Raw genomic sequence first — 25975 nt, forward strand, 5'->3', positions numbered from 1 at the left:
AACACAGAAACGTACTTTCATAGTCTTTTGTGTGAATAATTATGTGCCTTAAAGCTATTATCTGGTAGTAAAATTAACTGTCATAATTCATTCATGAAAGGACAGAATAACTGTCAATTATGTGTTTAGAATAGTCTGAAAAGGGGAGGAAAGGTACTCTGGTTTTGTTGACATTGAGGTACATGTGTTAGAGGTAGGAGAGAGCTTCTCTCCCACTGGCAGTTATTTAAAAAAAAAAATAGATGACAAGGTTAACTGCTTCAAAATCTAATAGATACTCATTAAAAATTACCAGAATTAGTATTTTTGGGGTTTGGTTTGTAGTTTGTGTCCTCATGTCTCCAATCATCTACAATGTGCGTAAAAAATAATTTGATTTTCTTTAAAACCCTATTTAATTTTCTGTGATGATAGAGAGGCCACCACCCTGCTTGCTAGTGCTGCTTATCAGACTGTCCTTTATTGTTTGAAAATGGCTCTGCTTTTTAGCCACTTTCTACTTCCTCATCTCCATATCCTACTCTGCCAGTGACCTCCTTTGTAAAGGCTAATGACCATCGCCCCAATTTTGAAAAGCTGTATTTGTTTCTTTTGATTTCAGAAGAACCTTTTTGCGCTCAGACTGCCAGGAGAAAAGGCCAGACTGTACTTCAGGTCGTATTTCCTCAAATGACAGAAACCTAGCTAGAAGGGATTTCTTTTTTTTAAACATGGTTATTAATTTTCCAGATTGTCCACCTGTGAAGTTTTGACTATTCAGTCTAGTGGTTGTCTCTAGGCAATTTAACATCCTTGGGTAGAGGGACCCAGATATAGAGAGTATTCAGAAGCATAATTGGTTTGTTCTGGCCCTCAGTAGCAATGTATTAATAACAACTGTGTAATGAACATAAAGATACAAATCAGTTCCTTCTTAACACAGTAGTAGTTAGAATACATGTAGATGTTTTGGTGATACTTTTGTATAGCTCAAATTTGACTGTCAAATTTACATAGTATCAAGCTGAACAAAGACAAAATTACTCCTTAGATAGGAAACATCATGAGAAAAATGTCTCTTTAGCATTCTTGAGCATCCACCATCATTTGTAATGTAACTAGATTATGTCATTTCTAGAATAGTAAGCTAATTTTTTTACTAATGTTAGTTAAAATTAAAGTATGAACTTTTTTGTTCGGGTAAGTAAAGCCAGCAGAAATGACTTTGTGGTTGTATGTGAGAACAAATAAACCCTTTCTAATCTGTAATCGGATAAAAACTTGCACAGTACAATAGAGTTTGTTTTTATCTCAAATGCTTCTTACAGAGGATTCTAATATGTTTTAAAAGGCAACACTAAGCTAGTGAGAAAAAGATTTTTAGGTGAGTGTTTAAAGAGAGGTAGTTTTCTTTGTAACAACAAGGTGGAGGAAAGAACAAAATCAGATCTTATGAATACAGTTAATATACACTTACCATATCATAGAATCATAGAATGGTTTGGGTTGGAAGGGACCTTAAAGATCATCTAGTTCCAAGCCCCCTGTTGTGGGCAGGGACACCTTCCACTAGACCAGGTTGCTCAAAGCCCCATCCACCCTGGCCTTGAACACTTCCAGGGATGGGGCAGCCACAACCTCTCTGGGTAACCTGGTCCAGTGCCTCACCACCCTCATAGTCAAGAATGTCTTCCTTACATCTAATTGAAACCTACCCTCTTCCAGTTTAAAGCCATTACCCCTTGTCCTGTCACCACATGCCCTTGTAAAAAGTCCCTCTGGTTTTCTTGTGGGCCCCCTTTAGGTACTGGGAGGCTGCTCTAAGGTCTCCCCAGAGCCTTCTCTTCTCCAGGCTGAACAACACCAACTCTCTCAGCCTGTCTTCATAGGAGAGGTGCTCCAGTCCCCTGATGATGTTCGTAGCCCTTCTCTGGACCTGCTCCAACAGGTCCATGTCATTCTTATGCTGGGGGCCCCAGAGCTGAACACAGTACTCCAGGTGGGGTCTCACAAGAGCAGAGGGGGGGAATCTCCTCCCTCAACCTGCTGGTCACACTTATTTTAATGCAGCCCAGGATACAGTTGGCTTGTAGCCCCATTTTTTAAATCCTGTGAATTCAGGTGTTTGAGCGACTTTAGGACAAGAGGAAATAGCCTCAAGTTGCACCAGGGGAGATTTAGATTGGATATTAGGAAAAATTTCTTCACTGAAAGGGTTGTCAAGCATTGGAACAAGCTGCCCAGGGAAGTGGTTAAGTCACCATCCCTGGAGGTATTTAAAAGATGTGTAGATGTGGGACTTAGGGACATGGTTTAGTGGTGGACTTGGCAGTGTTAGGTTTGTGGTTGGACTCGATGATCTTAAAGTTCTTTTCCAACCTAAATGATACTATGATTCTGTGACTTCTGTTTTTTCCACCACATGTACTAAATAGTGGTGACCTCTGAAGATTGCCTGTGAACATTTAGCAGCATTCCTAAGAAAGTGGGACTGTGATTGCTTTCCCCACCTCAAGCACCAGAGGTATCAGTTCTGTAACTGTTTGATAGCTTGAGTAACCAAAAGTTATGAGGAACACTGAAGGCCATAAGGGCAACTTGAATTTAACTGGAAAAGAGCTAAACTTCCCCCAAATTTTTTTCTCATTGCTGTAAGGTTGTACTTCCTGAACTTTAGAGCAGGGATGGGTGTGACAGAAAACGGTGCTCACAACACAGACCAAAAAGGATAGCAGAAATTAAAATCCTCTTAGCTGCCACACCTAATCTCCTGAAAAGTGCACTGAAGCTTGGGTGAGATTAGAGAAACAGAAAAAATGTTATAAGAAACTGTGGATCTTGGAACAGGTCTGTTTTGATCTGGTCCTAGGCAACAGTTAGCTTCATAGTGGCTGCTGGATTTTAAATACCACCTTACTTAAAGACTTTTTAGATGGAAAACATACAACCATCTTCCTGCAGAATATGAGATATTCATATTTTGCTCTTTTAGAAGATTTTAATTTTATCTAGGGGAACCTTTTGGTAATTCAAATGATGAACACAGTCTACAGAAGGTTTTGGGGGTGAGGTAAAAAATTTTCATTAAACTTTCTCCTTAACATTTGAGGTGAAACAAATTCACTAGCCTTCACATAAGACAAACAAGCCCCTTCTTAAGCCTACAAATTTTCCTTAAAAAAACAACAGAAAATGAATGACTTCATCAACTCCCAACTTCTGCAAATGTAGGATATCTGAGCCTCACCTAATAATGGAATTGCTGAGTCCTATAGTGCTGGATAGTCAACTCAATCACAGACTTCTTGAATTGCTCTTTCCACAGATCTGTACCCCAGATTTGGTGGTGTTTCTGGCATGTTCCAGTCAAAGGCTGAAAGAAAGGTTACTGAAGCGTGCTGAACAGCAAGGGAGACCTGATGATAACCTGAAAGCCACTCAAAGAAGACTAATGAATTTCAAGCAGAATGCCATCCCATTGGTTAAATATTTCCAGGAAAAAGGGCTAATCATCACAGTAAGTCCTTTACTATATATCTCTGAAACCTTAATTGTTGTTGTGGTTATACTTGGCTTCTTAGACCTTTTGTTTTACCATAGGCTAGATGAGTCAAATTATGTTTTAGGTATACACCATGATTACTGAAAACAAACTTTCAGTTTGCTGAGAGAGTATTTTCTGCAAAATGCAGTAACACAGAGCAAAATCGATGTGCATGTAGATGACGTGGTAAGCACCATGTCAATTCTTTGCTGCAAGCATAAATTGATTCGCCAGCTAGTTGCAAATCCTTTGCTCAGAAATTACTTGCATGAAAGAAGACCTTGCTTTGAAACACTCGTTGCTATTCCAGTGCCAGCAATTTCATCCCTTGCAAATAGTCATGTACTTTTTGGATGGTTGTCTTGAGAGGGGAGGAAAGCAGAAAAAACCTACATTCTAACAGAAAGCATATCTTGAGTTGGATTAAATCAATACAGGTTCTTCAAGGAATAAATATATCTGGCTGTTTACTGACTCCAGTAAATAAAAAGTCCTTAGATTATCTTATCATCGTTTAAATATGCCTTATTATGTGGTCACCTACAAGCTTTAATGTTTCAGATAAAAATTTTGATGACAAGAAAATTGCAATGTAAATAGACCACTTGGATATCAGTAAGAATACTGATTTCTGCAATATCTGGGGCAAGAGAAACTATCTCTAAACACAGAACACACCAAAATCTGCATTCATAAATAAAGCCAGAATTACTTTATGGAGGTAGGGCTAGCAAGTACTGCTGAAGTATTTAAGTGCTTAATGATGACAAATTCAATGAGCAGTTGACAACGGTTGAATTATTGACATGTTCTAAATTGTGGACCATGTCTGGTTGTAATAGTGCACAGAACCTGGTACCACATATGGTACCATGAGAGCACAGATGGCCTGTTTTGTTTCTTTTGATAGCCTAAATAACTTAGTTCACATTGGTATGTTCTCCTCACGGCAAGTATGACTAATTCTATGTGCTGGTCAGACTGATGATGGGCCAAAGCATCCTTAATTGCAAAGTCATCTAATGATGTTGGTAGCCTTAATAATGCACTTCAACATCTGTCTGAATTTCAGAATGAAAATCCCAGGAAATTATTACACTGTTTTCTCCAGAGAGTATCTGTTCTGTTTGAGGATTTTGATTAACTCTGTTTGGAGAGGTGAGAGGACTGGAATTCTTGGAAGTTGCTCTTTGTTATTGAGGGAGTGTGTATTTTGTGACATTTCTATAGCCTTTACAAGTGCTCCTCCTATAGAAAGCATACTTAGCTCTTCAGGGAAAATGTGCCTTTGTAGATAAAGCATGTGAGACATCTGGATAGAATTCCTTTTCTGTGATGAGACCTTTAAAACAGAAGATGTTTTTCCTATTGAGGTTTCATTTTCTACTTTTTAGCTCTGTTTCTTGAGAGTTCTAAAGATAATTTAAATTGCAGTATTCACCTTAGATAGCTCTTTCCTTCTTGAAGAAATCAGATGTTTGTGATGGCTATGGAAATGGTAACATGACATGTGAACTTTATATTAGTGTCGACTACAGGACAAGGAAACAGCCTATGCAGAAAATACTGACTTGGCAACATGTCAAAAAAGTCTTTAATATGAAAAAAATCTGTAAGATTTGAATTTACTCCTTAACTATATGGTATCTACTCAAAGTATGTTAATATAATTTCATAGAGATCTAGAAATTACTCTAGATTTACATTGGTGCAGAAGTGAAGAGAATTAGACTTTGGAAGGGAGACTCTGTTGCTCACCTGTCATTAGAGCTGCTATAGTGCAGTTGCGTTTCGCTTGTTGCAAAAACAGGATGCATGAGTAAAGCCAAGCCCTGAGAGCTAGATGCATGAGTAATTTCATGGCCAGTGGATAAAAGGATCCCTTTCTGTAGATGGTAAAGAATATATATGGCAGACCTCATTTCCATAGGATTTCATTGCATATGGAAGATACATTTTGCAGTTACCTAAGGCAACTAAGTTGGTGGGGGATGAATGAGAAAAAGGAGTAGCTGGGAAAGGAATAATAAATAGAGATTAAGCATGCATACTCCAGAGCAAGCAAGCAACTGTAAATTTCTACAAAAGGGCATTTTTTAAAACCACATGACCTTGAAAGAGAGGAAACATATGCTAAGTCCACATATAAAACTACATACTACTAGACCAAGTTGTAAATTTTAAAAGTGTTTTTAAAAAATGGTTATTTTGTCACCATTTGTTCTTTTTCTTAGTGCTCAGTTTATAGATCAGCATTATCTGTAGAGTTTTGACATTCTTCTGACAACATAATTTCTTTTCATATGTTCATTGTGTTAGAAATTCATTTGTCCAATGGGAAATGTTTCTGCCAACTTTCTGTCCTATTCCTGTAAGCAAACATCAATGGAGATAACAGATGTTTTCTTACTCCAGATGGCTTTGATCCCATTGTCTTCTTCATTGATGAACTTGAGCTTTCTTTTGGTTTTGGAAAAAAAAAAAAAAATTTTTCATAGCCTTCCATCAGTGGAAAAGACAGAGTTTTCTTAGAAAGCCATAGCATCCAAGAACCATGGCAGTCCTCATCACCACCTTCTCCTGGTGGAAGCCTTGTATCTTCAACTTGCCTTTCCTAGTATGTATCTGTATAATACACATGTAATATTAACACTTCTACATACATTTGATGCACTTGTGCATGCTATTTCCCTACAGAAGGAGGAAGCGAGGAAGAAAACTGCATTCATTGTGCTGATTATAACGTTGAACCTGGAAGGCACTGAAATACTATGCGGATGAAAGCAGTGTAAGAACTAGAACAGCATAAAATAGAATTACACTAGCCTAATTCCTAGAGGTGTGAATCCTTGAGGCAAGATCAGGCAAGGTCAATGTTGACCAGGAGGAAAAAAAAAGATTTACGTTTTTCTTAAATCCCTACCTGTACCTTGTCACTGCTATTCAATTTTCTAAATCTCAGACATTTCTTCTACCCAGCATCATGATTCTACTCAGGGAAAAGAAACAGAACCATTTGTCTTACGGAGAGTTATAATTTTAGAACCACAACTCAAATTTTAAACATCTACTTAAATATGTTTTTCTTCATCAATACACAGACCAAAAGAGAAAACAAAAATTCACTGAAATCTAACTAAATAAGATTAATGAGTAGACATTTGATATAATTATAGTCTACTGTTAGACACTGCATAAGCAAGAAAATAAAAATCAAAATTCCCAAAGAATATTAATTTTCCTGCTCCAGCAGTTATTCTATACTGTTTTTAACATATTTTGGTGACGTTAATAGAATTAAAAAACATGCTCTTCATTTCAGATCTTGCTTAGGTGTAATTCTTTCATCTTTTTTTTTTCCTCTTGATTTTTGATAATTTTATACAGTACATAGCTTGTACTTGTTTGCTGCTCTTATGCCTTATGTTTTCAGTCTGTGCATGGTATCCCTGCTCTCAGAGTCTGATCCTGGTTTCTGTTTTGAAGGAAAGAAGTGAGGGCCCAACCTACAGCACTTCTAAGAAATGGGAAGATATAACTCTGTCCTTTCTGAAAAACTCCTTTGGAATAATGAAGTTGGAATATCCAAGATTTTTTATTTTTGTTCAAATTGAACAGATCTGTAAACTTCATTATAATTAAGAAAGAGAAGTAAATATCTGATATTTTCATGAACACACAGTCTGTGTTTCAAATTCTTTTTAGCAATCTGTCAGTAGGTCTAACAAGTCAAAACCTGACTTTACTTAAGTCAAATTTGATTTCAGAAGGTATCAAGACAATAGTAATAGATATGACAATATTGGACATGGAGTATATAAATAGATGTATATGCTGGCATTTATTGTATCAGTAACTTTTAAAAAATCTTAGAATATTATCTATTGTTTATCTAGACAATAACTAAGCCACAGATTACTGGGGGGGGAAGATGTTAGTGGGATTAAATTATAAAAAGGAGAAAATGTAAGTGCCTAGATGATCTGCAAGTACTCTGATTTTTAGCAGAGGACTTAGTCCTGAACACAGTTTAATCCATTCCCATATCCTTCCTCCCATCTAGCAATTATTTAGATGAATATATTAGAATATTGTTATATTTGGTCTCAGGTGCTGACATGACAATTGGTATGTGTACCCAGCCATGCCCAATAAGCCAAGGCTACTATTGAGGTGTGGTCATCAGTAGAGAACTTTAAAATAAAAGGGTCTGTGTATGCAAACTTCTAGACAGTGCTTGCTGTTCAATCAAAAATACTTAGGTGGTTCAAATCATTCACCTATGAGAATCATTGTTAGGTACTTTGTTATTTTGGCTGCACTACTCCTAGAGATGCAGTATGGTATCATTTAACTTTCTAACACTGATTTATAAGGGTTTCCCTCTTTTTAAATTTTTTTTATTAGATAATAACGAAAAAGTAAGGCAAAGAAAGAAAAAAAACCCCGAACCCCTATGTAACTAATGTTGCTTTAATGCTTTTTATGTGGTTGCTGTCCTGAGAGAGAGCTAGCTTGGTCTGAAAAAATGTGCTGTGAGTTACAAATAATAAAAAGTTAATCCTTCTCCCTGCGCCCACCCCTGACACCCCAGCCTAGATAAACTGTGTTTTAGGAGAAAACTGGTTTGTGTTAGCTGAAGGTCTAGTCCAGCACATCTTTGTTGTCTGGTGACAACTTGCTGTTAAAGGAGATTTAAAAGAGTTCCTTAAGAATCAGCTGGAAGGTTAAACTGAAAACTGTTTTATTGTTTTGTTAATCTCAAGATATGTTTCTCTTTGTGCATTTCACCATTATTAGACCTGCTGCTATGAACTACCTAGCCTTTGTAGGATAAAGCTCAAGGAAACCGCATTCACTGACCTTTGAATAAATTACTACGATGTAAAATTATTCTAACTAGGAAACCTTTTCATTTATGTCCCATCAGATGTCGTTCATCCTACTGAAGGGAAGTTTAGAGAACACAACAATACAGCATGGTAGACCATAATGAACAAACTGTTGTAGCACTTGTATCATAATGTCCCTAACTCTAAGTCATAAACAAAGTCTCCCACAGAAAGCAGCCTCTCCCCACAAGAAATGTTTTTTTTTTCTGCTCAGCTGACTTGGTTAAGTTGTTCTCAGTCATAGGGACAAGCTATATTCTGGAGAGAAAGGAAGGAGAATTCAGAGGATAGTAGATGGTGCCCACACAATGAAAAATACTAGAGTTGTACTTTTTTTACTGCTTATTCACTGAGGAATATGCAAGAAAAAATTATGGCTACTTATTTTTATAAAATGAAGCCACTGGTAACAACCAGCCATATTCAGTAAAGTAAAAATTTTGACCATGCTGTGGTTATTGCTGTTATGTTTTTATCAGAGGTGAGGAGGGCAAGATAATATGCAGGATTTGTATCTCCAGATAATCTGTATTTCAGAACCTAGTTACTTGTATCAAACCAAAACTAATTGTGGGAAGACGGTAGAATATAGCAGAAGTTGGGTAGAAAGGAAAGGCAATTAAACTTCAAGTCTTTACTCTGCCTTGTTCAGATGGATTTTAAATCTCTGCTATTCCCACCCCAGTGATACCCATCACCCAGCTATTGGTTATTTTGAAAAGGATCTCTAAATCTCCACTTTGTCTGGACTCTAACCTGGTATAGATATTGGTATAGTCATTGGAGAGATCATTGGGTTACAAAAATCTTTCAGTCACAGTTTCTAAAGCTGTTCTCAGAGAGCATAGCTGTTCTTTGTAGAACATATCTGTTGGTCTAGACAGAAAAAAAAAATTATAGAGCTCATTGTCGTAGCAGTGAAGTTTCTCTTACTAGAGACAGGATTAGGCCCGGTCTGCCTTATTTATAATAATTCTATGTAAGCATAGTGCTTCAGTGTCAACCTTGTTATGTTAATAAGCCTGTGTGTATTTAAAAAAAAAAGACTGCCTTTAGTGAGACAAAAATGCTAAACATTTAAATAAGGACCAGAGCCTTCTTTTAACAGCCAGAATGGGACAGCATCCTGTGGCATAAAGTGCTGATTTCACTAATATCTTCATTGTCTCATTTGTCGTTTTAGGGAATTTACCATGCCTATGCAAAACATTAAAATGACATTCAGATTAGTCAGAGAAGTAAAGAGAACCCAGAAAAAGCAGCTGAAGCTGGAAATGGATTTTGAGCACAAATTTAGAAGTTAAATAGTTGCTGGTGAGGGAAATAGCTTACGTAGCTGTCTGCCCTCATTAGCATCAAACAAGCCTAATGGCTGTCAACTGCCACAGAAAAAATTCCCTACGGAACTGTTATATAAATTTTTCTCTTGATTTGGTTAAAAAGGGGGTTTTGCTATAGCATTGCACACTGACATGAACTTTAGCTACAGGCTGTGGCTTACCAATATGCTGGCAAAAATATCAGTTATAATCAATTTCTGAAGTTTCTGTGCTATCATATAGCTGTCCAACTTGAGGTTTTGGTTTGGGCTTTTTATTTATTTATTGAGCTGTGAATGGTGATACCAAAGGACTTTCAATTACTTGTTCCTCCTTTAATTCTGGGCCCCTCCCCAGAGAAATGGGGGTCCTGCAGTCCTTTCAGCAACTCTCAAGGTCAATCCGGATCTTACTGATAGCTAACTGTTATGAAAAGGCATGATCTGAACCTCCACTCTGCTTCCAGGTCCCAATGGCAGCCACTGCCAAACCAGAATCCAGCTCCAAGAATCTTCTCCTCGGTGGAGGAACGTGCATCTGATTTGGCAGAATGCAGAATGACTAGATGCTCTGTTTTTATGGTGGTGATACTTGCTTTCATCCGTACAGTTTTGCATTAAACAATCCTTAAAAAGAAAATAAAAAAAACCCACACCCCCTTGCCTGAAGTAATGCTAGGAATAGAGACTGTTAGCCACCACCTCCCCCACGTGCTCTCATTTCTCCTCTGCAGTCTCAGGATCTCATTTACATGCCATCTGATGCCTTGGATCTTGCATTTTTGGCTACAAAGTGATACAGACTTGGCAGGAATGGTTTCACTCGAACTTAGCCTCATCTGTATCTGGGCATAGCCTTTCTCCCCACAAGTCATAGATGTGGGTTTGAACTTGCTTTGTTTTGTGGAGGGTACTGAACTGAGATTTCCCATTGATTGGCTCAGTGCCACCAATACATTTTCAAATGCCTCTCAGTTTAAAAATACAGCAGTCATGTGCACAGTCTTGTAGGAACATGTTAGATGTGCTTTTAACATGACTACTACACTGGCTCTTCAGGGTACTTCTGGTTTCTTGGCCATGACCATAGTGGGGGTGTGAAGAGGAACCCAGATAGCTTTGAACGTCAGCTGTAGCAAAACGTCAATGTTTTAGGAACTCTTCAAATCAAGCAAGGAGTGTGGGCAATTATTTGTGGGAACCTCAAGACCAGAGGTTTTGTTTGAGATTCAGGAGTCTTCCTCTGTTTTGCTGCATGGTTCCTAAATCTTTATCTGGCTCCATGAATGTATATGCTTATATAATGACAAAAAAATTTTCTATACCTGGAAAATGAGATGTGGGATGGGAAATAATTACTATAATTTTTTCACTTTTTGGTGATTCAAAGCAATGAAAGGTAAGTTGAAGCCTAGAACAGGTAACTAGATCTCTGCAGACACAGAAAGTCAGCTAGCTGTTATTGCAAATTAAGGGGTCTCTATGTCTCTCCTATGTTTGATAGCTCTTTTGCAGAAAAACTGGGATATGAAAGAGAACTTGGAACTGTTTCCTGTGGAACTGCTGAACTAGAGAAAGCATGCTGTTGTCACTGCTAGGTTTTATACTGTGTCTCAACACTACTTACGTGTTACTGCTTTGTGAGGTATTTTGAAGAACATACAAAAGAAGGTATATAAATGAAATTTATGTAGAAATGCATCTAAACAGTTTGCAAATATATGCACATTTTATGTGGAAAAGATAGATAAGTAATTTGTGCATATGCGGAAGCATGTGCACTGTATACACTTCCCAACATTCAAAATATTTCCAGCCTTTGATTATATGATTTATGTCAACAAGTTAAGTATATCAGTTACTAATGTCTGCTAGAGAATGACCAAGCTTGGAAACTTGCCATCTGTGTACATGCACGCATGCAGAGAAACCTTGAGGGTAGAAGATCTTTGCTGAGGTGAATAGCATTGGTGCAACCCTGTTTTCTTTACTAGCTTTGGAAACATGATGATTTAAATAAATAACAGCTTTTTGAAATCTGCCCTGCCCCCTGTACACCCAGTAGCTTGAATGAAGAAGTAGACTTTGAAAAAAGAAATAAACTTTGACAAGTCTGGCTGTAGAATTAGCCATTGATGAGTGCATGGACCAAGCTGATTTAGGAACTCCAGAAAGAGAGAGGGAATGCTGTTTCTGACAGTGATACTATCCCAGATTTTATCCCATTTCTGGCACTGTGAAAGCTGATACATGTTTAAAATTAATAGAGGTTTTTTTACAGATCTGAAGCTAAAGCTGAGATAAGTAATTAAGCCAAGTTATCATGCAGAGAAATGAGCTGTAAGAGATATTTAAAATAACATCCCCTACATATTCTCCAAGTTATTTTAAACAGTTCATCCTAAGGTAATTAAGCTGTGTCCTTTGGGTGAATATTAGCTTCTAATTTCCATTCTGTAGTTAAGTGAGGCTTAAAGAAGATTAATTTTTCTTATTTAGAGGAGATTTATATTAAGAAACCAGCCTGGAAAAAATACCTCATCTCTGGGAAGTTTGTTTTGAATCAGGAATACTTGGCATCCATAAACAAACTTTCCTGTGCTAAACCACACCCGATTTTGTGAACATCCAGCAGAAAACCAAAGCTGCATTTCAGCCATGCTTTGCTGTCAATGTTACTTTCTTACTAAACGTTCCATGAGTGGCTTCCAGCTCTGATTACCTCCTATGGATCTTCCCTGTGAAAAGGTTACAGTCAGCAACTTCCCGAATTCATGGCAAAATTATTTTGCTGCCAGTTGATGGAAAAATTTTGGATATCAACTCATGCAAGTTGCTACATCAGTAGAATCAGGATGGTCTTTCAGCTGTTGCTCTGACAGTCCCATTAAAATGTTACTACATTTGGTGGCTCGTGCCCTACAATTCCAGTTTTTAACATCCTTATTTCCTGAATCTTAAGTTGGTATCATTAGCTATTGTTAAATATTTCTATTTCCTTATGCACATGGCAACTGAATGTTTGCTCTGATATCAACCGTACTCAACTTTGATTCAAATGGGTGAAATGAGACTGAGTGGACTGGGCTGTAGCCATGCAATCTAGTATCATCCTGTAATTATTCGAGCATTTGCTCCTGTTGCTCATTTTCTGTAGATGTACTGCATGAAAGAGAGCGGAGCCATAAAGGATTACACTTTCTTATTTTATAATGCATCATAAAGATAAATTTATTCACATTTGTGAATGCTCAGGTATTGTAATGACGGAAGCCATTTAAGTGTGAAAATGGAGAAGAGATGCTGAGACTGTCAGCAGAAAGTCTGATGCAGTTAATCTTCTGGACCTCTTCTGGCATTTTTCTCTAGCATTCTGGAGTCTTATTGCAGCATTTAAGCTCAACAAGACAGGGTTTGATGCAGCTACAGTGTTGATGGAGAACTGAGAAAGCTGAAAAGATACTCATCCATTGTGTGACTCAGAATGCACCACACTAGACAGTGCTAAAGTGAGAACTATAGCCTTGCCCTAGTACATCTTCCCCTTTGCAGAATATCCTTTTGAATGTTTCTGATAGCTCTTTGGAGGATTTTTTTTCTAATAAAACTAAAGAATATCTACCGAACAGTGCTTTGAAGAACTGTATGAAATACTTCAGAATTAGGACACACCGCTATTATGTTAACACAGCACTTCACTGAGGTAATATATCTGTGCTTCTTAAGTTCACTGATACTTAACACATGAGGTAGCCACTAATATGGCTGGTTTGTTCCTTGTAACTGCGGTACATCATTTTAGTGTTAGCACAAACATCTCTGCACAGCATTACCTTGCATCACGTAGACATATCCTAAAATTTTTGGCAGAGATTCTCTTGTGAATCCTCTGCAGTTTGTCTTTGCTATAACTAAGCATGTTTCCTTTATCCTTTTGCACAGTTACCATCCTTCCTACTCCCACGGTTAACATTCGTACCTTTCCATCTGATACAGGACTGCAGTTTGTTCCATTAATGGCCAGCGAATACAACTATCTGTTCACTTTGTTGTCACCGTATCACGTTCTGCAATTGAGTAGTCTACTTAAATAATAAAATGGGAAAAGAAGCCTCACAAGACATGACTATAACACTGCAATCACAATTATCATTGCAATTTTCTGTGAAGGAAGAACTGTTGTCTTCATTCTCAACGGTTAATCTCTTTTTATGCCAAAAACATGGTCATTCATACCAGTTGTGGTATAGCAAATAGAGGATTTAATGTTTAAAATGTGGCTATGATCAGTTATTTATATATCTAGGATTGTTCATACATATGTTACCCCTTGATCAATTTTGTTTAAAATATAGTTGCTAAAATTACATTGGTTTTAGGTAAAGCTTAACATTTTTCAGTATGTACTCCACTGGATTTCTCCTCCCATCTTTAACCAGAATGTCAAATTGAAGCTTCACATTCATGTTTTCAATACCAGTACTTCAAAATTCTCTGCTCTGTCTAGCATGTCAGGTCTTGTCTTTTGTTGTATTCTACCATCCATGGTGTTTTGGTAATAATACAGTTTTTGTAATGCCAAGGTCATCTCCCTCTCCTACCACTGCAAGATGCCAATTAGGCAATTCAAGAATATACTTTTCACTAGTTTCCTACTGTGTCCTGCCTTCTGTGCTTTTTTGGTCTGCTCTCATGAAAAGAACAGACTTCTGTATAAATGCAGAGTCCTTACTAAAAGGGAAGCTAGAATGCAGGCAATACAGTCTTTAGTCAAGTCGCTTATTAAATTTATTGGTCCTTAATACACTGAAGAAAACCCCCCACTAATCCTCTTTTATCTGAACCTTATTGCAAGAATTTCACTATATAGATTCTACACAATACAGATCCACAAAAACCCAAGGCAGCTCATTTCTGTTTCTTTTACAAGAACATTATCTCTGCTGTCCTTCAGGCTATGTATGTCACCTCAGTTTGCTGTAATGGCCATTAAAGGTTTTGTGGGTACTTTAGCTTTCATCTCTGACCCCGTTCATAGGGTGCAAGACACAAATGAGCTCAATTCCAGTAGCGTGAACAGAGGCTTTTCTTCATTTATGCAATTCATGTTCTCTCACATCTCTTGAACTTTAGAAGGAGGGTCAGGAGCCATGTGAATTCTGAAGTGAGTTTGGTTTTAAGAACTATGCATTATATCCTTGAACTACAGCCAGGAGACCACTCCTCAGAAAAATCACTAAACCTAGTAGGGTGAGCATAATACAGAATAAGTTAAACATATCTGGATATTCTCTCGTAGGCCACGTTAGGACTTGGTAACAGAAACCATGTCAGTGTTTCTTGGAAAGATATCTCTACTAAAGCCCTTAGCTTAACAACTAGTTATATTAGAGAGAACTTTCAAAAGAATTTATTTGATAGCTTCTTGTTAAGGCTGCACAACAATTTGTTATAACCCCATTCTGATAACATACCTTATAAATATTAATTATTCTTTAAGTTAAAGGTTACAGTTGCTCTTTTTACATTGAGCAAAGTTCAAAATTGCAAAATTCCTTTTTTCCCCATGAACTGCACAAGCATGGTGAACTTAGCTGATTACAAAAAAAAAAAGTGCCATGAAAAAGTGTTTACTAGAAAATGACTGACACTTGAGGCATGAAACAAGATCTAAACCTAACCTTTTTCGAATGCATGATTTGGCTTGAGGATGAAAAAGGACAAATAAAAAAGTCTTAAGCAGGGATAGAAGCTTGTGATTATTTATTCACTGGAGTAAGGATGGGACATAAGTAGGTAGAGGGAGTCACTCTCTACCTCAGTGATTATTTATGTATTTACAAAAGTTGTACAGCTCTGAGAGAAAGGTATATGGGAAACCTTTTGCAAATTAAATCACAGGCATGTACCCAGGGTCTTCATTACATGAGGTAAATGAGTATTGCGTTCACATCAGGGAATCAGTTAAAAATTAGCTGGTGTGCAAAATCAATTGCTTGCAGAGCCAGCATATATAAATGGGCTCTCTGTAGATTCTCACTTTCCACACTGGAGGAAGGAGGAAGTCAACAACATCCTAAGACCCAATGGAGGGCTTTTAATGGAAATGGGATCTAGTTTGTTCAGTGTAGACTTGTCCACATGAATTTTTGTTTGATAGGGTATTTGTATTTAGTCAGTTGCTCTACTCCCTTGCCATAACTTTAATATAGAGTAAACTTTACAAATAATTACAATCTGCCTCCAAATTATTTTTCTTCTTTTACAGTATAGACTACTCTCAAAACTAACAGAGTCAAATAAGAGATTACAGTTCCTTGGAAGTTCGAACAGTGACTTCCAAAAGTTTCTGGGAGCTAGAACACTCTGGTCCAAGCTAAAGGAAATTTTTCTTTCCTCCTTAGCAATAATGACTGTATGGAATGCAGTCATTGTTTCAACTTGAGATTTTGAAAACTAGTTTTAAGAACTAGCATATCAAAACTGTTTTGAAAACTCTGCAAATCTTGTCTTTGTTCTATAAATTATCACAAGTCCACTTTTAGAGTGAGTCTGAGTATTGATACTTCCTGCTTAACATTTATCATGCCCATTAGAGAAGACTATGTCCCTTAGAAAAAAATAATTTACTGTTGATATAATACTCCATAAGAGTTAGAAGATCTAATAAGATTTATGATATGCAGAAGGATGGAATTGGAATTGTATTAATGATTATTAATTAGGATATGCTTGGTGAGACCCACGAACTGAATTTTACTATCTGCACAGTGCAATGCCATATATTGTATTACTTCAAAACGGGACAGGTAGCCAAAGAATGCCAGAAAACTGAGTTAACATAACAGGTTCAGGCTTAAAATAATCTGAAATTATTTTTTGTTTAAAAAGATTTTTACTGTCAGATTATTCAAGTCATCTTGTTCAGAATTAGAACAAAAAAGTTATAGAAAGAGAAAAGAATATTTAAAATACTTTGTTTTCTATCTCATCACAGCTTAAACCATGTGAAAGGAGAGTGGGAACCTAAAATCCCTCCCAATCCCTTTTGTAAGAAAAAAAAACCTGGGATTTATTCACACTGTCTTTTTTTCCACTTTAAGTAATTTCACTGCAAAGGTAAAGAAATCTTCAGTTTCTTGAATGTCTTTTGTTCAATTGGAATCTTAAACAGAAAAAAACACAGTAAAAGCAATCTTTAAGTCTAGTGTCAAATTAATTGAAACTAAACATCACAAAACTTAATAATAAACTTGTTCTACCCTTAGAAATTGCATCTTAACACTTCCTTCATTTACTGAATCTATTAAAAATAAGGATAAAATTACTTATACCCATTCGCATTGCAACTTTTGAGAGTGTCTTGACCAATATGAACTATAAATAATTTTAGAATTTGTCATATATATATCTCATTTCTTGTATTTTTGGCTCTTAGAAGCATGCAAGAATACCCGTTCACACTTTGAGTTGCTTTTAACAGTGCTTCCATAAGCTTATACTGAAGAAATTTTCAATTGCTAGCATAAACATGCATTAATTCTTAGTCACAATTGTATAGCTGGTTTTTAACTGTTTAGAAGGAGAAAATACAATCAAATCAATGTTTTCTCCTAAAGCCTATCCTGAAACCAAACCAAACTTGTTTTCCAGGGTCCGTAAGTGTGTCAGAGCCTATGCCATTCACTCTGTCTGGATAACATGAATGTTTTTAATAATAATTTTACCAATAGTAAAATTTTAATAATAAAAGAAAGGCAAACAGAAATCAAACATTCATTATATTAAGGTAAAATTAAAAAAAAAGTATAATTGTTAAATGTTCTAAATAGCTGTTATATCTAGTCACCGTTTGAGTTCTAGTCAGTACTACAACACTGGTGAAGGTTGAAAGAGGTGCACCTTCCATCCACTTTGAGCTGACATATTACAAAAGCAGACACTTTGAAAACACTTAATTTTGTAATTCGCTGCCCATGTTTTGCCAGAATCCCAGTAGAAATTACAGCTGTAAGACTGAGATTATTCTGCTAAACTAATCAAGTCAGAAAAAACCCCATACTAGCATTGGGCAGAAAATGGAAAGGTAGAAGCTTCACAGATATTTATTTGTCGCCATTTCACAAGGTGACATTGAAAAAAACCATAGTGTGAGAAATGCCATGATGTAGTCTCATCCAACAGAACAATACAGGAACTGTGAAGGAGCTGCGGTGATGGAGAATACTAGCCAGAAGCTGCTTTAATACAGAGAAAACCCCCAGTTTATAAAATGATTAGTTTAGTAAGTGTAAAGTAGTGGATTCTCCTTTAGTATATCAAAAGTTCTAATTTTCTGTGTAAATTGAAGCAGTGGTGAGTTATAGCAGTTTTTATAGATAATGTATAAATACTCTATATTTGTTTGGCTTGCTTTTGCAATAAATTCTTGATATCTCAACAGTGTATTAATACTATGGTATTAGACCTCAAGTGTTAAAGTGTCAAGTATTCTGTAATTCACTTAGCTTAAGTGAACAGGTAGTGGACAGCCAAAGGCAAGTTATAAAATTATATAAAAAGAAAGATTATGGAGGCTTCATTTTGATCTTTTTGGCGGGTTTTTTTTCCACCTTTCTCCTGCAACACACACTATTGTTGCATAACATGCATTTCTTGACAATATCCCTATCCCTTCTCAGACTTCATTTCCCTAGTCAGGGTAAGTGAGCTGCTCTAGTTTTCTGATTTGTACTTTCTATTTCCTTGATCAATATAGTGGCCATTCTCCATACTACTCATTGACAACACATCCCTTGGACATTTCTCATGCTTTTTTTTTAATAAACCCATTATATTATTTAGTGCTTCCCTAAAATTATGTTTCATTTAATAGCCTCTAGGTAGAAATATTGTCAAAAGCTTCTGAAAAGTTAAATAAATTATGTCAATCAGTTCCACTTCATCCACTTTTGTGTTATATTTAAAAAATGCTTTCAGCCTACATAATCATGTGGGATTTTGTCCTACATTTGTTTCCAAAAAATACATGCTAGATGCAAGAATGTCATATTCCATGATGACTAAAGCAATAGTTTCTGTCAGTATCTCCTTAGCTTGCCAGCTTTCATTTATGAATCGAATAGTCTCTTTTGTGCTCTGAAACAACATACTCCAATAATTTAGACAGCTGAACAGAACTTTATGGTACAGAAATTAAAATAGCAGTGCACTCACTTCTTGCTGCAGGAAACAAATTCATGTCCTTCCTGAGGCAGTGCAATTGGCAGTTGGTTTTATGAGCCCATCCTGGCATCAAACTGACTTTTGCTGAATATTACCCTAAGTTTGATATGAGTCATGCTTCTAGAGATAAATAATTTAGTTCATTGAAATTTAGCACTCTTCAGCTCAAGATGACTAAGGGAGGGCTTACTGTCAAGGATTTCATGCCATTTATGAAGTTTATTAAGACCACCACTGGAAATACTACTTATCCTAGGTCAGAATTCATTTAAATACAGAGAAACTTTTTATCTGGGAAATAAAATTTATTTTTGTCTTCCAAGGAAAATAGAAAAGCTAATAATTTTCAAATGTTCTAGTTCTTACAGTCTGAAATTCCACTTCAAATAACAACTGTTGAAGATGAAATGATCTATATTGCTAAGGTCTTAGACACCTACAAATGTCAAATTATTTCCTGAATTCAATGAAGATTTTGCATGTAAAACCCCCACAGCAGCTCATGTTTAAGCCTATGGTATACCCTATGTTTGGTCTTGCATCTGAGTCATTACTTCTTGTGCTTTATTATCTAGTTAAATTTGCAGTTGAAATTAATTCAGGATTTCTCTTGTTAGCTTTCAGTTGGTAGCATTCTTCCTTAGAAAATTGTGATGATACATAGGCAAAAATCATATTTTAGTTGTTATGACATCATCTAATGGTAAAAGAGACCAGCGTACAATATTTTAGTATTTTTCATTCAGAATGTCTGCCACAAAAGCCAGCAGGAGAAATGCTATTGATCTTGAAAGGGAAGTATTTGGCAGCAGTATCAATGCTTTTCATTGAAGCAAAGTGCAAACTATCACTGGAAGAAAATAGTATTTATAGGAAGAAAAGTCCTTTATTTCTGAGTTTTTCTAAAATTTGTTTTTGTTGCCTTATTTGAATTACACTTGTTGCTTGTATGGACCTTTTCTGGGAAACCAGTATTGCTGTATATTTATTTGGGCTGCATGTCTGCAATCTGTGCATGCTGTGGGAGCTGATGCTAGAAAATGATTTGGTTTTTGTTTTAAGCAAAAGGGACAGTGATGCGGGAGCTCCAGGAGCACTACAAGTAGAGGAAAACATATAGTTTTAAAATGTCATTCAGGAAAAACCTCTCTACACACAAACATATACTAGTAATCAGAGCTGTTTCACTGAACTGGGTGCTCTGGGAATGGGAACATTGCAGTACTAGTCTCATGTGGTACTGGAGGAAATAGGGGAATTACGCTGTAGCAACTCATCCTTAATTGGTTTATTCCCAAAATGTCCCTCAGTTTATATGAAATATTGTGAGCTCCCAGAAACTTCTGAAGAGCGAGGACACATCCAAGCCCCATCAGAAGTCTTCCTAGGTAAAGATGGAAGAAAAACTACTGGCGGAGAAGCATTACTGCTGTGGAATGAAAGAACAAAAGCATTTGGGGAAGAGTTGGGTAATTCTAGATCTTCCTGTAATATCACTGAGCTGTATATAGCAAACGGACAACTACAGCTGCTATTGACTGAGCTTCATGCAACTTGTTTGCACTGCTCTACCTTTTGTCTAGGTTTCAAAATACTACTTAAGCTTCATAATTTGCAGCATCACTGTGAGCTCCAGTAATGCAGGAGAAAAGAAAGGATATTGCAAGCTAAGACACAGAGGGCTCTTAAAGCTGTATGAGGATTTGGATAGCATCCAATCATACCTGACTCTCTGTAATCAGTAATGTCTTTCCCCTTCCTTTAGAGTTAGGTGCATTAAAGTAAAAAACAATTTATTCTAGACCCAGCGGAGGTGAGAGTAAGATGATCTCTCCCTCAGGCCGAATGTTTTCCTGGGTTCTACAGGAACAGAGTAACAAATAAATCATGGAGCATCTCCTAACTCAGATTGTAATTCAGTTTTCCATTCAAGCTCTCAGTAGTGATCTGTCTTGATGCTTGACACCACTGTTCTGGTTCTTTGTAATACCATTTGCCTCTTTAAAGGCAATTTCCTTGAAAAAGTAAACACATAGTGAAAATTACTCAAACAGTAGGATGCATATTTTTTAAAACAAGAAAAAGTAAATGTTTGTGCTTTCAAGGTAGAAAAGGTCTCTGTATGTGCATATGCTAAAGCATGTCTTTGTTTTAAATTAATCTTCAAAAACAATTAATATAGTTGACTTTGCTATAGAAGTTGGTGGATAGATGTAATACATGTCAATGTGCATGTTAAGTTGCACTTTTCAATCATTTGCAAAGAGAATATGCATAGAGAGTTTATATGTAGAGGTGTTGGCTGTATTTATGGCTTGAAAAGTTACTTCTAGAAGTCAACAAGTCAGATAACCCAGAACAAACACATGCAAATTCTGTCCCTTAAGTTCTGTGTGAACTAATGCATATGCTGCCTAATTCAGTTCTGATTCATGATGACAGCTTCAGAGAGAAATAGAATATTTATTGTGGGGGTTGTAGTAGTGTAGAGAAATGGCTGAAACATTTTGAATTGTTTATTACTGACTATGTTAAATTGACTTCAGCTTAAAAAAGTTAGAGAGATACAAATATAGTGGAAGACAATGCCTATTCGAAGCTCAGAGCCCCTCTGAGGAAATGGAAAACATGATGCAAAAATGATTTCAGAAATAAAACAGCAATATATTTGTTTTCCACATAACAGTCACCAGCTATCCAGATGAATATCCTTATTGGGAAAAAAACTAATGAGCCAGTGTTCTTAAATATCTGCTCACACAGAAAGGCTTTGCATCTTAGTGTTATGAAAAGTATGTATGTTCCAAAACCACTCTGTGGCATCACTCTCTGTCTCCATCAGCTTCCCTACCAAACAAGTAATTGCTTTCCCCCCACTTCATTGATTTTCTACCTACCATGCCACCAAATTATTGATTTCTCCTCTCACCCCCAATCAAATCTAGCTCTCCTTCAATTTGCCCATTTTCTGCTCTACAAGGGCCTGTAATTGCATGGTGTCTTTCCCATCAGCTCTTGCCACCACATTGCCTGAGGCGCTCATTTTTAACAGCTGAAAACTGCTATAAGTCAGGGTGTTGCTCAACATGATCACAGCATAAAGATAGAACTTCTCCATCTTTCTGCCTATCAAAAGCTATTACTCCACATAAACCTACAAAGACAGGCTATTACTCCTGCTTACTGTTAATTGTTTCTTCAGATAAGACATACCATTTACTTGGTGTCATACTGTTCCATATTACAAGTATGGATGCTGGCTTAATGGAGTTTTACTTTGAAGGAAATTAAACTGTCAGAACATCTTCACACTTGTGTGCCATGGCACTAAATTCTTGAGTTTAGCATGAAATAACAGAAAATCACTTTAAGAACTAAAACACCCAAAGCCTCTCTTTTGTGGTAATTGCATTGTTTATGTACTGCCAAATTAATAGAAAAGGGAGATGATTAGCAATCGAACAAGTGTCCCAAGATATCCTCTTTTGTACTAATGTGGGAATGGGCCAGAATCTGACACAATTTTTGTATTTCATATCAGCTATAACAAAATCCCTAAATCTATTCAGGGTCCATCTCTTTGTTTCTAGAGGAGCAGAGCAGGTTTGATTTATCTGTGTGCATGGGTGTGCATGTTTGTGTTTTCACATTTTGTGGTATAAGGCACTTAAATTAGCTGATAATTTTTGTTATAACTGTGTATTTACTCTTTTTGAGGGTCATTTCAGTTCTCACTAATGTTACTGGGAAATGTTATTTGAATTTACTGTTTTAATTTTAATTTTTTCTTACCATACTAGATTCTGTCTATGCACCTAATTTGTTCAAAAATTACACAGTTAGTGGCTTCAAATTGCACCTATTTTGAGTAAATGAGTTTGGGATGTACAAAAGCTAGCAGCAGCCCCTACAGAATTGCCAGCTCCACTCAGGGCTGGTGAACGTTCAGCCTCATGCTTGTTTACAAGTAGCACTCATGGCAATAGACACTCAGATGACAAGTGGAACTCGAGAAACTCCAATGATAGAAGTATCGGGACTCTGCAATGATTTATTAATTCTCTGTGGAACTCCTGTGGTAAAAAATAAGATGTTAAGTGGTTTATTTTAGATAACCCAGAGTATTCCTTAGGATTTTAATAATGGTGATAAAATCTCCAATTCACTTTCTTTTCTAAACTTCTGTGTGATACCAATTTCTGACCTCTTCTAATTGCATAATTTTTTTATAAATCACTGGTAAGCTCTAGTGTAATTTCAGTTGTAGTTTTTCTTCTGTACGTGATACAGTATCATATAAAAAATTAAACTGAGTTTTCAGAGTATTTGATGTAAAAGAAAGAAAGTATTAGAACTAGAGAATGGATTACAGAGAAATATCTCTCCCCTATGTCCCCTCCCCCAGTTTTGTGGTGTTTTGGAGGTTTTTTTGTTTGTGGTTTTTTTTTTTTAAAGAGTATCGTTAAAAGTACTTTATAATAGAGAAATGTTCCCTGAGCTCCCGGTCTGCACATTCCAGCTTCCTTCCTCAATTCCTCTGTTTATTATTTTTCCTATACAAGGCTTCAACTCTTTTTTCCTGTCCTCCCTTCCCAATGGTTATTATCCTACCTTATTTATTTTTCCTCACATATTTCTATACTGTTTTCCCATGTTGCTGATTTTTTTTCTTTAACTTTTTCCACGGTTCTCTAGAAGTAACTGGACAAGTCAATTAGCTTGTAATTATTAAGAGACGCAAACTAGGGATGGAAGAACAGTAATAAAGGGATTTCTGTGTGGGTGTCTGAAAACTGTAAAGCAGCACCCATACACTTGAGTGTGTATCACACTTTACCTTCTAGTATTACCAAGGATAAAATAAAACTGGTTCTTATTTGTTTTCACTCCTTCAGGAGTAAACCCCTTCCTAAATCAGTCTGAATAAAAACAGTGAGTTCTTCTTGTCACAGTTGTAGCCACTGCCACCTGAAAATCATTGTAACTTGCTCAATCTTATAAGTCTCTTCATGTTACTAGCTAAAGAATTGTCAACTTTTCAACCAAAAAATAGCAACACTTCAAGGACAGTGGTACAATCTGACTTCTAAACTAGGTATCTCTTTTAAAAGCATAGGATAACTGTGACACAAAAAGCCATGTTCTCTTTTTTGTGGCTTACCCTTTTTTTTTTTTGTTTAAAAAGAAGTTATTCTTCCATTGCAGGTGATAATATATGGATGATTTGTCCACTTCCTAAAAAATGATTGTGTTTCACTTCCGCGTATAGCTGGTTAATGGATTATAAAGCTAGAAATGACAACTATGGCTACGTAGAGCAATTTTTAGACTGCAGACTTTCCTGAATTAATTCCTATTTGAATTTGAATGTATTGCTATTTTTCTTTCTAGGAACAATCCTTAAAATTTTCAAACCATAGGGAATCCATTGCCAATTATGATTAATTAAGCAGTAATGAAACTGGCATCAGAATAGATTTTGCGACTTGCTTCAATTCTGAATTTGTCTCACTTGCTCTTCATCCTTGCATCTTAAAGTTTTGTCTGCTGGATATAATGACTTATAAAATTTCTCTTTCCCTTGGAAAGGTACAGGAAACAGATTAATTTTTTAGCCTTCTCTAATCTCAGCCCTAATTCTTCCCTTATTAGACATGGTAGTCAAGTAATCATTCTCATAGCTCATCTGGAAATCCCTCCAGTTTATCAGCTGTGGATACTATCACTGCACTGAGCATCCAGGAGCTATCGCCCCTGCGCCAAACACCATGATGTTATGTTATTACTTGGCTTACATTCAGCATTCTTGTTCATATATCTAATTAGACCCTCTGACTAAGCAGCACAACCCAACTCCTGTTCACTTAATTGTTCACTATAAATCTCCCTTCAGAAGTTGCTTTGTCTGAGAAAAAAAATCACCTATCCTATTTATATGACTGGAGGTCTGATGGCCTATTTTCCACAGCCAAAGATCAGTCAAACACCACAGAAAGGTCCATACCTGAGGATATGCCTTAAAAGAACAACTCAAAGCAACTCTTTTTTTCTTTTCCTGATCAGCATTGACTGCAATGGTCAGAGGCTTAGCACTCTGTACTCACTCCTGTGCTTGAAGACCAGCGACAAATAACTTCCTACTGAGGCAAGACCAAGAGGTCAAAAGAACACATATGAATACCATCTTCCTTGCAGTAAATGGTCTGATAATCAGATCACCTATGCCTTTAAATATATGGTATTTGGGGCATTTGTTCAAGTAACATATGTTTCAATGACTGAGAAAACACTCAGACATCTATGAGTTGCAGTTATTTTTGGAGTCTTTGCCTGCAAAGAGAGCAAATAGAGAATTCATCATCCAATTCTGTAATCTTGTTTGATTTTTCGGCCCAATTTTGTTGTTGTAATTTTATGGATTATTTTCTTTTCATTGACATCCATCATATTCTAAAACAGAGGACATTTTCATCTACTGTTGCAAATGCTATTTAACTACACCCATTTGCTTGGGGGTTTTTTATGCTTTCTCCATTTCTAACTTTACTGCAAAGTGCACCAACAAGAATTCCCTGTGCGTCTGCTGTAACCAGATTTGTTTCTAGTTTTAGTTTTCCTGCACTCCAATTTGAAAGGCTGTTATGATCTCCCCCTATTTTGGGGCTGTTATTTTGGATAAACCACCTGCAAAGACCAGCAGTGTCACTGGGGTTGAATCAGTCCGTAGCAGGCAGTGCCAGGCTGAATGACTTCACCCTCACCCAAAATTCTAGTTAACTGCAGTTTCCTTGATGCTTGCCCCTTGATAGAGGTCAAGAAAGAGCTGTGCACTTTTTTCTTTAACTCAATTCATGGTATTACCAAACCTCCATTTATCATCATTGACCAGTGAGATTCGCCATTTTCAACAACTTGGACAATTTTTCTGTGAAGCTCCATCTGTTGGCTGGGATTTGTTGGGTGCTTATTTAGAAACACTAATCATTTTCTCTCTGAGAGCAGCAAGTACAACCTGCT

At 36.6% G+C, this 25975-nt stretch overlaps 1 protein-coding gene and 1 long non-coding RNA gene across 2 annotated transcripts in view; both read left to right on the plus strand.

Moving 5' to 3' along the window:
- Positions 1-25975, plus strand: part of AK5 (adenylate kinase 5) — a 99373-nt gene that overhangs the window by 20289 nt on the left and 53109 nt on the right. The window contains exon 6 of the mRNA XM_069789000.1: positions 3305-3496. Within this exon, the coding sequence (XP_069645101.1) occupies positions 3305-3496 (192 nt within the window). The remainder of the gene's footprint in view (positions 1-3304; positions 3497-25975) is intronic.
- Positions 3552-7200, plus strand: LOC138686285 (uncharacterized). Its single transcript, XR_011325618.1, has 2 exons — positions 3552-6311; positions 7010-7200. It is a non-coding gene; the product is annotated as an uncharacterized lncRNA (long non-coding RNA).

Source organism: Haliaeetus albicilla, chromosome 8, assembly GCF_947461875.1.
Source record: "Haliaeetus albicilla chromosome 8, bHalAlb1.1, whole genome shotgun sequence".
NCBI lineage: Eukaryota > Metazoa > Chordata > Aves > Accipitriformes > Accipitridae > Haliaeetus > Haliaeetus albicilla.